The sequence below is a fragment of the Microcaecilia unicolor genome, chromosome 4, assembly GCF_901765095.1.
Source record: "Microcaecilia unicolor chromosome 4, aMicUni1.1, whole genome shotgun sequence".
NCBI lineage: Eukaryota > Metazoa > Chordata > Amphibia > Gymnophiona > Siphonopidae > Microcaecilia > Microcaecilia unicolor.
This window is the reverse complement of record NC_044034.1, coordinates 309,245,284-309,260,253: the sequence shown is the minus strand read 5'-3', so window position 1 is coordinate 309,260,253 and position 14,970 is coordinate 309,245,284. Positions and strand designations below refer to the sequence as shown.

The 14,970-nt window shown below is 41.2% G+C and overlaps 1 protein-coding gene across 2 annotated transcripts in view; it reads right to left on the bottom strand.

Annotated features, from left to right (window-relative positions):
- Window positions 1–6,420: 6,420 nt before the first annotated feature.
- The window catches only part of DOCK5 (dedicator of cytokinesis 5), a 291,277-nt gene continuing 282,727 nt past the window's right edge, over window positions 6,421–14,970 (bottom strand). The window contains exons 49-52 of one of the 2 annotated variants that reach the window (XM_030201825.1): window positions 13,591–13,768; window positions 12,685–12,814; window positions 11,814–11,929; window positions 6,421–8,296 (exon numbers count right to left, since the gene is read on the bottom strand). In XM_030201825.1, the coding sequence (XP_030057685.1) occupies window positions 8,198–8,296; window positions 11,814–11,929; window positions 12,685–12,814; window positions 13,591–13,768 (523 nt within the window). In that variant the 3' untranslated portion in view covers window positions 6,421–8,197. Of the gene's footprint in view, window positions 8,297–11,813; window positions 11,930–12,684; window positions 12,815–13,590; window positions 13,769–14,970 lie in introns of those variants that run through there. The other variant, XM_030201826.1, reaches the window with a different exon arrangement.

Below are 14,970 nucleotides of genomic sequence, written 5' to 3'. Positions count from 1 at the left end.
TACAGCAGCCAGCGACGCAATCACAGGGACCAGGAGCGGCAGTACAGAGACAGGGTACTGTAAATGCTTTTCCAACTTGGCAGAATACTCCAGACCAATGCTATTGACTGGAAGCAGACCAGTGTCAGGAGGAGGGAATGATTTTCAGATTAGACACAAGGGAACCCTTTATTACATTGACAATTGGCAAATATGGAACTCCTGTGAGATTTTTGATAGATACAGGGGCGAGTACCTCTGTGTTGTGTGCAAAACCACTGGGAGTTAAGCTTTCAAATCAGTATAGAACAACAGTGGGATTTACGGGGATAGAACAAAGAAAAAGGCTAACGGAACCGACTCTGGTGCGCTTGGAATGCCAACCGCACGGTTCAAGGGAGGCTGTGGTACCCTTTTTAGTGGCACCTGATTGCCCAGTAAATTTGTGTGGTAGAGACTTATTGTCTCAATTAGGACTGTGTTTAGATTTTGGAAATAAAGAAATACCAAGTTTGCTCACTATGGTCCAGCAGTTGAATAATGAAAATAAAGTAAGGGTTATGGAAGAATTACCACAACATATTTGGAGTACAAGTGAGTCACCATATGGACTAGCCGTAAATGCAAAACCCCATAAGATAGAATTAATAGAAGGGGCACAGGGGCCGAAGCAAGACCCTTACCCCATACGACCTAAATTAGTATCCAAAACCCTGGAACACATTGGTAAATTATTGAAATGTGGTATTATTGAACCTTCAGTATCCCCGTACAATACCCCATTGTTTCCAGTCCCGAAAGGGGAAAACAATGTAAGGATAGTACATGATTTAAGAGAGCTAAATGAGGTTACAAAAAATCAATTTCCGATTTGTGCAAATCCTGCTACACTTTTGCACACTCAGAATATATATGCATATAACACTGTTATTGACTTGTCTAATGCATTCTTTTCAATACCTCTTCATTCAGAGTCTAGGGATTTGACGTCATTTATAGTACAGAATGAGGCATACAGGTGGACTAGGATGCCTCAAGGCTTTACTGATAGTCCATCGGTATTCTCAAAACAACTAATGATGGATTTAAAGGATTTCAGGAGTCAATTGCCTGACACGGTGTCATTATTTGTCTATGTAGATGATATTCTACTGTCTGCTGAGACTGAAGCAGAATGCCTAGATTGGACTAGAAAATTATTTTTATTATTAGGAGAGTTAGGATATAAATGTAACAGGGAAAAATGTGTTATAGCTCAGTCTACTGTCACCTTTTTAGGACAAAATGTTTCAGCAGAACATAAGGTCATTATACCGGAAGTTATATCTATTTTAAATGAGACTCCGGTACCGCAAACAGTTACCCAGTTACGTGCTGTTTTGGGAATGTTAAATTACTGCAGACAATGGATACCAAATTATACACAAAAAGTAATGAGACTTTATAAACATTTGAAACTGCCCGCAGCCACACCAAAGAATACATTAATTGTATTGGAAGAACAGGATAAGATGGCATTGGCTAAGATTGTGAGGGATTTGTTATCCCCAGGACCGTTAGCAGTAATAGATATCCAATCACCTGTGCATCTATGGGTAAAAGACATGGGAAATAGTTGGGCAGCTATGATTAATCAAAACAATGAAGTAAATGCACCAGTAGCTTTTTTGTCAGGCTCTTTTAATCATGTGGAAAAGGGAATGAAAGAAATACCAAAGTTACTGACAGCTATAGTGGCTGCAGTAGGTAAATGGAGAGCACAAATGCCTTTTGTTCCTATTGTAATACATACCAACCACACGATTAAAACGCTGTTGAGCCCTAGCCAAACAGCATTGACAGCCACTAGATTTGGAAAATATCAAGCAGTACTTTTAGGACAAGATATAAGAATAATACCATTAACTAAAGAACAGAGAAATAAGATAGATCTGCTTTTTCCTGTTGATCAAGAGATTGAGATTGATACTATAGAAATCCCTACATTTCACTGTCTTACTTTTGAACCCTTATCTGATGGATTAATATGGTTTACAGATGGAGCTTGTGAAAGGACTGTTGCAGGCTTTGCCTGCGTGCAGGTAGATGAGAATCTAAGAAAGATAATGCAAGTACAATATAAAACCCCTCCTAACCAGACTGCACAGCATGCTGAACTTTTAGCCGTTATTACGGCCTTACAACACACTGATATGACTCAAAATGTCACTATATATACTGATAGTGGTTACGTTGCAAGTTCACTACAGTATCATATATTAAAATGGCAGCGTAGGGGGATGATAACCAGTGCAGGTAAAAATTTACAACATTACACATATTGGAAATTGCTGTTTGAAATTTTGGCAAGAAGGGAACGTGAAGGTAGAAAAACTGCAGTTGTGTGGACCCCGGCCCACACTGAAAGGCCAACCTTTGAGGCACTAGGTAATGCAATGGCTGATGCAGCAGCAACGGAGGTGGTTAAGCAAAGTGAAAAGATTTTGTATAATACTAGACAGACACAGGAAGGGCCACTTACGAATGTAGATAAGATTGAAATGTGGCAGCCAGAGGGACAGGAAAGTGAAAAATGGTTGAAGAGAGGATGTATGAAATTGGGAAGTGAATGGTTTAATGCAGAAGAAGGATTACCTTGTATGCCAATGAGCCAGGCGATTAAGGTATTGGCTGGTTGGCATGCAACCATGCATTGGAATAAGGAAACAATGAGACAACAGTTTGAACAAAGGTTTTGGACCTTGAAAATTGATAACTTGATTCAACAGGTTGTGCAAAATTGCATGGTATGCAATATTAACATACCTAAACGAGGTCCTAAAATATCGCCTGGGACACTTCCAATACCAGAAGGCCCAGCAAAAGAATGGTATATCGATTTCACTGATATGATTGTTCCAGTGCAGGGAAAAAGATATTTGTTAGTTTGGGTGGATGCTTTTTCAAGGTGGATAGAAGCATTTCCATGTAAAAGGGAGACAGCACATGAAGTGGTACAATGCCTGGTAACTCATATTATGCCAAGACATGGGTGTCCGTCTAGAATAATTTCTGATAACGGGACACATTTTAATAACAGTGTTTTGAAAGAAATGGAAACGATTATGGGTTTAACACACAGAAAAGTATCAGTGTATCGCCCCACCTCCAATGGTTTGGTGGAGCGCTACAATGGTATTTTAAAAAACTAAATTGAGAGTATTACTGAAGGCTTTAAACAAGGAAACAGCAGGTAAACCATATACCTGGCTTGATTTGTTACCATTAGCTTTGATGGTTATAAGGGCCCAACCTAATGGGCGTACTAAATTGACCCCATTCCAAATTCAGACAGGACGTCATTTCTTCCCGATGCAGACAGCAAGTACTGATAGCACAGCTCAGTACTGGCAAAAGCTACAACCTATGTTGAACCTGACAAGTGATATGATCCGAACAAATGTAATATCACAGGCAGGAACTACTAATGATGTTTGTGCTTTTAAAGTAGGTGACCTAGTGCTACGAAAGAACTTTACACATAAAACATGGAAGGATCCTGTATATGTAGGGCCTTTTGCTATCACGGCCCTTACTCAGACCACTGCCTGTCTGGAAGGTCATACTTCTTGGATACACTTATCAGATATTCGACGAACTAATAATATTGAAATGGACAAAGAATAAACAAACATGTCCCGAAACATGATGGTATTGGGATGTTGTTGTTTGTTAATGGACAATGAACACATATGATAATAGACTTGTTACAGTGGCCAAGATGTTGAATTTGACTGATTGTATCATATGTGCCCACTGACTGACATCATCCTTGTCCTTGCCAACTATGATATATGGGACTACAATGATAAAATCATGTCTGTTATCCCAATAATACCTGTGTAAAAGATGATGAAAACCTTCATTGGACAAATGAGACTATTTATAAGCAAGCCTTGCTTATGGACAAGTACCCACAGACATCATGTTGGTGTCTGATTAATAGTATGACAACTGAACACATTCTCCCGATAAAGTGCACTTACACGCAGAATGTTGTAACAACTGATTCAATGAATGTTATGCTTTTAATTTGTGTAATTTTTAATGCCACATTAACTAATGCAATTGGGCATTATCCTTATAATTGTTCTTATATGAAACATAAGAATGACAGTGTACTTCCCTTTGATGAAACTCAGTGTCTGTATTCAAAAGAAATATAAATTTTGTACCCTAGTACAATTGAATCTGTTTAATGCAACATGTATTAGCATGTTTGCAAAGATGTGCCAGGATGTTTTTAAAATAACAATGATAACTGAAATTCAGAATAAATAGAACTTTAATATGTCAGCCAAAAATATTGAAAAAGCGTGCAGAAACTGAATGCCACAAACAAAGGGGGGAGGAAATTTAGAAGGGAGGTAAGGATACAGACTGGAGCTAAAACAGATGTTTGAGTCCTGGAATACCAGGCCTCAAAAGGGAGGATTTGTTGAACAAAAGCATAAAAATGTTGAATAAAAGTATAAAAAATTGGAGTGGAATGCTTCAAAAAAACATGCAGAGCTAGCTGTTTCAACACTAAAATCTCCTGGGACATGATGGGGCCCACATTAGCCAGAGGCAGGCTCCAGAAAGTCTGTGGGATAGAAGGTAGGGGGTAATAGAAAGCAGATGTTCTGCACATGATTAACAGTTTGTGGTATTCAGAGACTTGCACAGGGATGTTGTATAGTCAGATGCCAAAGAAAGCTATATAAGACCAATGAGAGATCTGTGCCTTTAAGCATTCTCTGACTGCTTTGTCTGAACATGCTTCCTGCATACCTCATAAAAGGTATGCAGTACAATTGTAAATAAACTTTTTATATTAAATCGTCTAGTCTTCTCTTCAGTAGTTAGTGGGGTTCCTCAGGGGTCAGTGCTAGGACCGCTGCTTTTTAATATATTTATAAATGATTTAGAGATGGGAGTAACCAGCGAGGTAATTAAATTTGCTGATGACATAAAGTTATTCAAAGTCGTTAACTCGCGACAGGATTGTGAAAAATTACAGAAGGACCTTACGAGACTGGGCGGCTAAATGGCAGATGACGTTTAATGTGAACAAGTGCAAGGTGATGCATGTGGGAAAAAAGAACCAGAATTATAGCTACGTCATGCAAGGTTCAACGTTAGGAGTTATGGACCAAGAAAGGGATCTGGGTGTCGTCGTTGATAATACACGGCTGTGGCTAGGAAAGCGAATAGAATGTTGGGTATTATTAGGAAAGGTATGGAGAACAGGTGTGAGGATGTTATATCGCTCCATGGTGCGACCGCACCTTGAGTACTGTGTTCAATTCTGGTCACCGCATCTCAAGAAAGATATAGTAGAATTGGAAAAGGTGCAGCGAAGGCGACTAAAATGATAGCGGGGATAGGACGACTTCCCTATGAAGAAAGACTAAGGAGGCTAGGGCTTTTCAGCTTGGAGAAGAGGCGGCTGAGGGAAGACATGATAGAGGTATATAAAATAATGAGTGGAGTGGAACAGGTGGATGTGAAGCGTCTGTTCATGCTTTCCAAAAATACTAGGACTAGGGGGCAAGCGATGAAACTACAGTGTAGTAAACTTAAAACAAATAGGAGAAAATTTTTCTTCACCCAACGCATAATTAAACTGCAATTCGTTGCCGGAGAACGTAGTGAAGGCGGTTAGCTTGGCAGAGTTTAAAAAGGAGATGGACGGTTTCCTAAAGAACAAGTACATAGACCGCTACTAAATGGACTTGGGAAAAATCCACAATTTCGGGAATAACATGTATAAAATGTTTGTACATTTGGGTAGCTTGCCGGGTGCCCTTGACCTGGATTGGCCGCTGTCAGGGACGGGATGCTAGGCTCAATGGACCCTTGGTCTTTTCCCAGTATGGCATTACTTATGTACTTTTAGTGCCTACTATTCTTAAAATAGTTTGAACTCCAAAATGCACTGGGGGCAAATCCAGATCTGGTTCAGCTTGCCACTTCCATTTTCAAAGCCACCCTCAGCAGCTCATGTCTTGCCTGAAATGCTACATGTCTTTCTGCACTAACTCTCTATCCCTCTTTTGTATGGCCCAGGTTCTTTCAGCATTCTCAAGGGTACAACTTGGTCATTGTTACCCTAATTTTTCACAATTTCTCATCTCAATGAATGAAAAGCAAAATGAAGCTCTACAGCAGGAGGAAATATTTTTTCACTCAAAGAATAGTTAAGCTCTGGAACTCATTGCCAGAGAATGTGGTAACAGTGGTTGTCGTATCTAGTTTAAAAAAAGGTTTGGACAAATTCCTGGAAGAAAAGTTCATAGTCTATTATTGAGATGGACATGGGGGAAGCCACTGCTTGCTCCGGGATTTGTAGCATGGAATGATGCTACTAAATGGGTTTCTGCCAGGTACTTGTGACCTGGATTGGCCACTGTTGGAAATAGGATACTGGGCTAGATGGACCACTGGTCTGAGCCAGTATGACTATTCTTATGTTTTTTGGGTTACATAACCTTCCCCTGAACTCATTCTCAGAAGAGGATGCACAGTTGTAGTCGGCTATGCCACAGCATGGAAGAATTACATACCTGCAGTGAGAGGAGGGTATGGAACAAGTGTACAGTTCACCTCTGGCAGGCATATCACAGCTGCTCTGGGGTTCGATACAGCAGAATGTTTTGAATTAGTGAAAGTCTACACTGCCAAATCATGATAACACTTTTATGCTATGCTCAAATTGTGGTACTTACATGAGCCAAACACAACTACATAATTAATGGCTTGCACTCTCAGTTCAAGACTGTGGGAAGTGTTTCAACACATAATCCAGCGTCCACATGAAGATGCACATCTAATGAGCCGTGATGCACAATGCTACACAGGCCATCTCCCTCCAGTTAAAGCTCACATTGTACTCTGGAAAGGTGTTATTTCGAGCCATGCAAGTGCATGGACAGTAAAACTGCTAACAAAGTCCTGTTATTTCAGTGGTATAAAACTGACCTGACATGCAGAATTGCTTAGATGAAATGGTTAACCTGATTGGGCATTTGGAAGTGATAAGGTCTGTGTACTGTCTTGATGTTCATGGTCTGATGTTAATTGTTTTTTTGTGTTAATCAATGTTTAATTGTCACTGTCTTTACATTCTGATTTTTACTTGATGCCTTATGTGCCTTAGTCAGAGAGTTGGAAAGGTAATTAAAAAACTGATAAAATAACAACGAAAGTGAGACAGTGTTTGTCATAGACAACATTACCAGACTAAAAATGTCTCCCTCCAGGTTAGCTGACTCATGTGCTAAAGTATGACACAGCATTATGGAAAGTGGAACAAAATTTAAGTGAATACATTTATACTGGTTTTACTTCCCACAATGCATGTGAGCAGCCCGAGTATATCCTCCTTCACCTTTAAACCCAAATTAAATACTGAATGCTCTGTTTTTTTACAGCTGTCCTTCGGTTGCAGGGGTCTCCCGGTGCAGACTGGTTTGCATGTCTTAGTAAAACAGTTTACAAAACAGACTGAGCTCTCTTCAGCCTTTCAAAGAACATAGGATAGCACATAAAGCCCTAACATAAAGAAATACAGTATCTGGAAAGGATATGTTAATATTAATCAGCAAATTTATACAGCCCTTTTTATTCAGACTATTTTCTAAACAGACTGAATGCTTGTCTCTCTCTTTAGTATCCTCAAATGTTTGCAAAGCTAAATCAGCTGTGACAGGATCTCACCTTCTATATACCACAGGAAGATGATACTTAGCTGAACTAACTTCCTGCCTTACCTAAGGTCTGTCTGCGGTGGGTGCCATGTTGCTTTCAGGTGTCCGGTATTGTGTAAAAAGAATTCCGGTAAGGTGCCTGGATTAGATGCTCTGGGTCTGTCTGTTCATATATCCCCTTTATTTATGCTATAAAGTCACATCCAACAATTTACTGACCCTTTTGGAGAATGGCCACTGGCTGATAACATCAGCTCCAGAGAGAACATATCCTGAGCTTGTCTGCTGCTTCCTGCATGCAGTAAATGGTGTCTCTGAACCTTTAACTGGAGCAGTCACACAGAGACCATCCAGCAGTCCCATAATAGAGTGGCAGGCTTCCAGAGGGGATATTTCTGAAACCAAATTTCCCTCTCTGGCTCAGGTATACATAGCTTTAGCCTCTTTTCTCTCAGGATCTTTCAGAGTCTGCAGCTGGTCAGAAATCATCACTGTGGTTCTTGTTCTGGACTTAGGAGACTGGACTTTCTGGTCTTGGGAGGTGGAGGAGGGGGCCTGCTTTCCCGTTTGGGCAGCGGGGGTGCTATCTGGAAAAGAAACCACAAACACACAGACACAAAGTCATCTTAGTTCCACATTGCCAAGTGAAAAGCAATCCACCATATTAGATAAACACAATTGGATATACACACACATACACACAGTAATCCGGTGTCATAGGCTCTGCCTATTAGAATTAACATTTCAGAGTACAGGAATAGGGAAACCCAAACTTATTCTCCTGAGTTGTTGACACTGTCAAAAAAAAAAAAGGCAGGGATCTGTCATCATAAGCCTTCATTCACAACCACCCACAGATTCCACCCCTCCCCCCTTTTATCTCTCTTCCCAATTTACTTCAGCTCTGCAACTGCAGTGAAAATGCTCAGCCAGGGGCCATGTACCAGGGCTCCTTCCAAACAGGGCCGCCAAAATGCTGGGCCCCGTCCCTCCCCCTCCACCCCCCCCCAAGGTCGCTGCCGCTCCCCCCTCCACCTGCCCCCTCCGTCCGCCACCAGGCCGGGCCCCCTGCATTGAAATCACAGTGCCTCTCACCTCCGTGTGAAAGCGCTGCAGGCAGCAGAGCAGCAGATCACCTCCCTTCAGCCCTCCTTCCCTCTTTGTGTCCCGCCCTCGCGGAAGTTACGTCAGACGAGGGCGGGACACAGGGAGGGAAGGAGGCCCAAAGGGAGGTGATCTGCTGCTCTGCTGCCTGCAGCGCTTTCACACGGAGGTGAGATGCGCTGAGATTTCAATGCAGGGGGCCCAGCCCGGTGGCAGATGGTCGACGACAGAGGGCAGGTGAGACTGCGGTGCCGGGCCCCCCTTGGAGGCCCGGGCAATTTTGTCCCCCCTGGTCAGTAACCTCCATTAGATAACCATGGACTTTGAGGTAGGATTGGGGGAGCGGGACCCTCATTTGACAACTATGGACTTTGAGGTGGGGATAGGGGGCTTGGGGCAGGATTTCTTTATCTTTGGGAGGAGGGGGGATTGGGAAGTTCCAATGCCACTACCGCTAGTTAACCAGGCAATATTCATACCGGTGCCTGGTTAGCTCAGCAGCTAAAGCTAAGACATCTTTTTTGCTGTCCTAACTTTTGGCACTTACTTAACCAGTTAGTGATCTGAATATGGCTGCTAACCAGCTAAGTCCTGGCTCCTCCCAGACCCACCCAAGCTCCACCCAGACTGCTGCAGCCCTACTCAGACATGCAGCGGTGATCTATGGCGATATTCAGCAAAACTGTTCAATTACATGCCGCTGAATATAAGTATTTAGACAGTAAGAGTGGATTTAACCGGGCAATAGCCTCTCCTGCCCAAAAAAATCCTTCTGAATATTGGGCAGAATGAATTTGAGTACTGGAAGAATTGTGACATTTGCAATTCGGGTGTTTAGGCTTTTCTGGGGTGCCCAGGATCCTGATATTATTTATCCTGATTGAGTCTCCAGGTCTTTCAGATTTTCCAACAGTTCCTCTCTGTTTAATTTGAATTGATGAGATGTGTTTGCAAGCTTTCCAAATACTCAGTGTGCAACTCCATTTCCTCTCTGTGGTTCCCAATAACCAAAACATCTCTCTTCAGATCCACTTTCACCACTCTGATACTGGTTTTAATATGACTGAACCAGGCTCTCATTTCTGTTCTCAGTTTTGACCAAGAACAAGATGTCTGCTCTTCCTCCTCTGAACTCTGCAGCTCAGAGTCAGAGCCTGCCTTGTGTGCTGCAGCTGCCATATTCTTTCTGCCTCGTGCTGCACAGAAAGCTTCAGAGCAGGCCAGATCTTGAAAATGGCCACTTTTCTCCTGGGCTACCATATAAGCACAGCCAGGCTTGCGTCAACAATCTTTCACACAAGTTGGTGTCAAGCTCAAGTTCTGAAGCATATTTTTGATTAATCTAGTGCCTCACACAAGCAGAGCTCCACAGTTAGCCACCCCCTGTGATAACATCAATTCCTCCATAAGCTGTTCTCTTAAGGTGCCTCATTCCTTGCAGCTTCATTCAAAGTTGTGTCTTCTTCAGTTAATCCCTCTCATATCCTACTGGTTTAGTTCTCTCTCTCATGGACTCATTTTTTAACTCAAAGCCACTTATCTAAATATTGACTGTATGTCTTGACTAGACTGTAAGCTCCAAAAGACAGGGACTTTCTGTTCTGATTTCTCTGGACCTTTCTGCCGCCTTCAATCTTCTGGATCTTAATCTGTTAATCACTCGCCTCCGTAGTTTGGGTCTCTCTGGTGTTGTCCTCTCTTGGCTTAGATCCTTTCTCTCAGAGCACACTTACAAATAATTCACAGAGACACCTTATCATCCATTCAGTCAACTGCTTGTGGAGTATCCAAGGAGTCAATCTTTTCACCTAGCCTGTTCAAAATGTTTTCAGCCCTTCTTATCATTATCCAGTCACTAGGATGTACCATGCTATGTAGATGATCTTCAAATCTACTATCTCAACTCTAGGCATCCTTAATAACTACCTACAATCAGTGTCTGCTTGGCTTATTATTCCTCAACATAGCCAAAAGCCACACATTTCCCTTACCTGAACTTATTTACACTGTTGCTGCCCATTATTAATGGTCACACTATTTCATTTGGCAAATCAGTGAACATATTAGGCATTACCTTCAAAGCTAAATTTACCTTAAAAAAACAAATAAGATTGTTATTACATTAGGCCTTCTTTGCTTTACATAGAATATGTGCAGTTATGCCTTTCCTGCCCCTATCCATTATCCAGACTTTGATCTTATCTCGGTCACGTTGCACATAGATTACTGTAACATCTTACATTCGGGCTTACCTCTTTCAGATCTTAGGCGACTTCAACTTTACAGTCAATTGCTGTGAAGCTCCTTCATGGTGCATGCCGATTTGATATTGGTACCCTCCACTACTCATCTCTGAAAACTGGCTCGCATTTAGTTCAAAATCCTCTGCTTAGTTTATAAAGATCTTGCTCCAATCTCTCCTATCTCTCAAACTTACTGATTCCCTAGAATCCTACTTAAAACCTATAATCCTCACAGCAGGCCTTGTTATCCCTTCCTCCTCTGTCAAGTGTATGGCTGGACACAACCCATCACAGTGCCTTCAGCTACACTAGTCCACATTAATGGGACTCAGTACCACTGGAGAATAAACTTGAAACTTCATTCCCTAAATTCAAAAAGCAGATGAAGACCTGGCTATTCCAGAATACTTATCATGGTATCAAGTGACTCCCTTTCTTATACTGCCCCTGCTTAGCTCTTATTCCAGTTTTCTTTCTTTTATAATTTGTCTTCTTTATCTTCTCTTTTCTTTCTCCTACTCCTTCTCCCCTTTTTACAATTTGAATTATTGTAAGCCGTTTAGAAGCACTATGGTGCAATCAGTGTATATTAAAATAAATAAATGTCTTAGTAAAGTGCACCATATGCTCTATAAATGTGACAAAAATAAAAACATAATACTTATAAGGTATAATTATAATCTATTACTGTTAGTGTGGTGCCCTAGGCTTCTGAACAAGCTTAGGATACACTATGCCATGTTCTCCTGTGCCTTACCTCTGTGGAGTTCCGCTGGCTGTTTATCTCATAAGGCTTACATTTGGGGGGTGGAGGAGGTGGGTTATCCCTGGAAGCAGAGGTCATCAGCTTGTCTGTTGGCAGTGATGGAAAACCTGGTGATGGCAAAGATATGAACAGAGACAGGAAATGATGCTGGTTCCAAATAATGCACACTTTCAAGCCATAGAATACAATATTTTTAATATATTCTTTTAAGTGTAAATGTGTTTTAATAACCCAGTCCAAAAGAACTTCTCTAAATCATTGATAGCTGGGAAGAAGAGTGTAAAAATATACATGTGATTTGGTAGACTTGCATTTCTTGAAAAAGTTTTCATGCTGAGTAAAATAAATAAAAGCTTATAGTACCGATCACCTAGGACATTTTAATTTCCAGACATTGCTGTAAAGTGGGAAAAAAACCCCACAAGAATGGCATTGTGAACAGAAGTATCAGTACCAGCACTGTTCTGTAGGATGTATAGAGAAAGAGAAAATTCTCAAGAAGAAGAAAGGCAATCAGAAATCCAGAAAACGTAGCAGAAAAGATACAGAAGTATTCTCAAATATTTTTAGTGCTATTGGCCTGATTACTAGAAAACTTCCAACTCTATCTTGATAAGTTGCCTATAGATATTACATCCTACCAACTCCAGAAGGAAGCTCTCTTTGGGCACAACACAGACAAGCAATAGCAGTAAATCTGAGAGATAGAACATATGCAACATACCGTAGCTCAGAAGTGAAGTTAACCCACTTCAACACCCTGCTCGCAGACAGTAATATAAACCAATAAAAATATTTTTAAAAATAAGATCTGAATTGGACAGGACCCTCAACCTTCAGCTGTTTTTGCATTTGGACTTACTCTGGGTTCTTGGTGTCTTTGGCAGAGTTGGCGGTGGGCTCAGAGGCTGGATCGCCGAGCTTTGCAGCAATGTCAATCGACTACCGCCCAATGGAAGACTCTTCGGCCTCTGACCTCTGCCTGTAGTGCCCTGAGACCCGCAACCCATCCCAAACAAAGAGAGCTTAGATTTAAAAAAAACAAATCACCCCTTTCTCCCAGAAACATCTTACAGACCAAACATGTAGCTCCTACAAACTCAGACAAGTGGACTTCTGTGATTTCCCAGAAAGTAAGAATAAGAGTAACCCCTTCAGTGAAGGAAGATGTCTTCTCCAGCAAACTACTTCTGGATCTGTACATTGACTAGTACCCACAGATAATCTGTCCTAAAGCACGCATAATTTGCCTTGGTTTCATTCATCTCTGCCTTACTATTCACAACATCAAAATTAGCATTCCTTGTTCCATTTCTAGCCAGTTAGCTCAAAAGTGTTTTGCTGTCTCTTCGCCCTACAATTATTTTGTTATGTTGTTTCAGTTCCTGCTAACAGAAATACAACTTGATCTGTGGTTAATTTCATTCTAGGGATTCTTCTACTTGGTTATATACCTAAAAAAAAAAATAATAAGTGCTGACTACAGTACTAGGAAACCTAGGTAGATTAAGATTTTCAGCTGTAAAATATTAGGATTATTTTTTTTTATTTAATCACCAGTTAGCTGATGTGTTCCAAGGTTTTGGCTGATAGAGTTTTGCTTCTGGCCTGGAACTCAGAGATGCCTAGTCTCACCACCACCCCACTTCTCCTAGGGTTAGTGCCATTCTATGCCAGCCTCTTAGTTTGTGCCTAATGAAGCCATTACTGAAAGCATCTCTGAAATGTTGAGAGTGGGCACAAGAGTCAGTGAGGGTTATAAACTAACCATTTCTGAAACTAGTTCAGCCTCAGTTTCCTTTTTTAAGATGACCTGAGATTTACTAAGGCTCCAGTCTTTTCGCTTGAACTTGGCACTTCGGTTTTCACCGTCATCTTTGATAGACGCATCCTCTGTGCGCGAAACAACTGATGCTCTGCTCTCCATCAGGGGCTCCAAAAGTGATCTACACTCAAGGCAAAGACAATATCAGGCATCATTGATATGGAATTCCTTGCCGTTGGACATTTGAGTTCTTAATAATGATGTAATATTTCATAAATCCTTGAAAACTTTTCTTTTTGCAAAGTATATTACTGCAGATAACTAGGTAGTGGATCTTACAGTATCTGAGTGGAATTATTTTTGTTGTAATAAGTCTCATGTCTGTGTAGCTTCCTGGCTAATTGGGCCAGCTTCTTTCTACTGTAATCTGCAGTGAACCAGTACATGGTAGTTGTGGAATATAAGACATGAGTAACAAGGTCAGCAGGGATGGCCAGTTTTATACTCAAAAAGATCCAGGCCAATATTCAACTGGCATGGTCACCATATTAAGTTAAAAACTGGCATCAGCACTGAATACATACATTTGGTGCTGTAATCCATATAGCTGGGTTGATTGACCACTGGTTTGCATCAGCATGGCACCTATGTTTTTAAGCTTTTCTGGACACAGGTATGTTTATCTGGAAATTCTTTGTATATTTCAGTAGTGTAAAAGATACCTAATACCATAAACATTAATGTATAACAATAGCTACCACCTCTGCAACACCATCAGTATGCACTACAGTAGAGTGTATAAGGTCATTCACTCACACAGAGGCAGATTTTGGAAAGGACATACAAATCAGAATTCAAACATACGGGTCGAGAGGTCTCAAGTTCCGCTAGTATTTTAGAACGGGATTTGCTGAGACAGAGCCTGTTCTGGAATACATTGAGGAGTTGGACATTTATGTGCTAATTATCTGCGGTGGGAACATCCATTTTAGAACCATATACATCTAAAATATCAACGGGGGTCAAAATGAGCACATACACGTGTATGTGTCGGCAAATACACAGGTATGTTCTGAAATAGCAACATACAAATGTATGTCAGCCATTTTACAAACATACATGTGTAGTATTCCCAGTGCTGTCACAGATCCCAGTATCCCTATCCAGTTTCACTTGTGGAGGGGGGGAGGGGAATCAACCACTGGGGGATTAAGGGGGCAACATCCTTGAATCCCTGCAGTAGGGTGCTGCTCAATAGAAGCACTTTTCTGAAACCTAGACATCTCTGGTAGCAGATGCAAATCCCGATGTTGATCGGTTTGGACAAAGACATGCATTTGCTTTCAGAAATGGAGAATCCACGCTTATTTTTTAGGTTCTCCC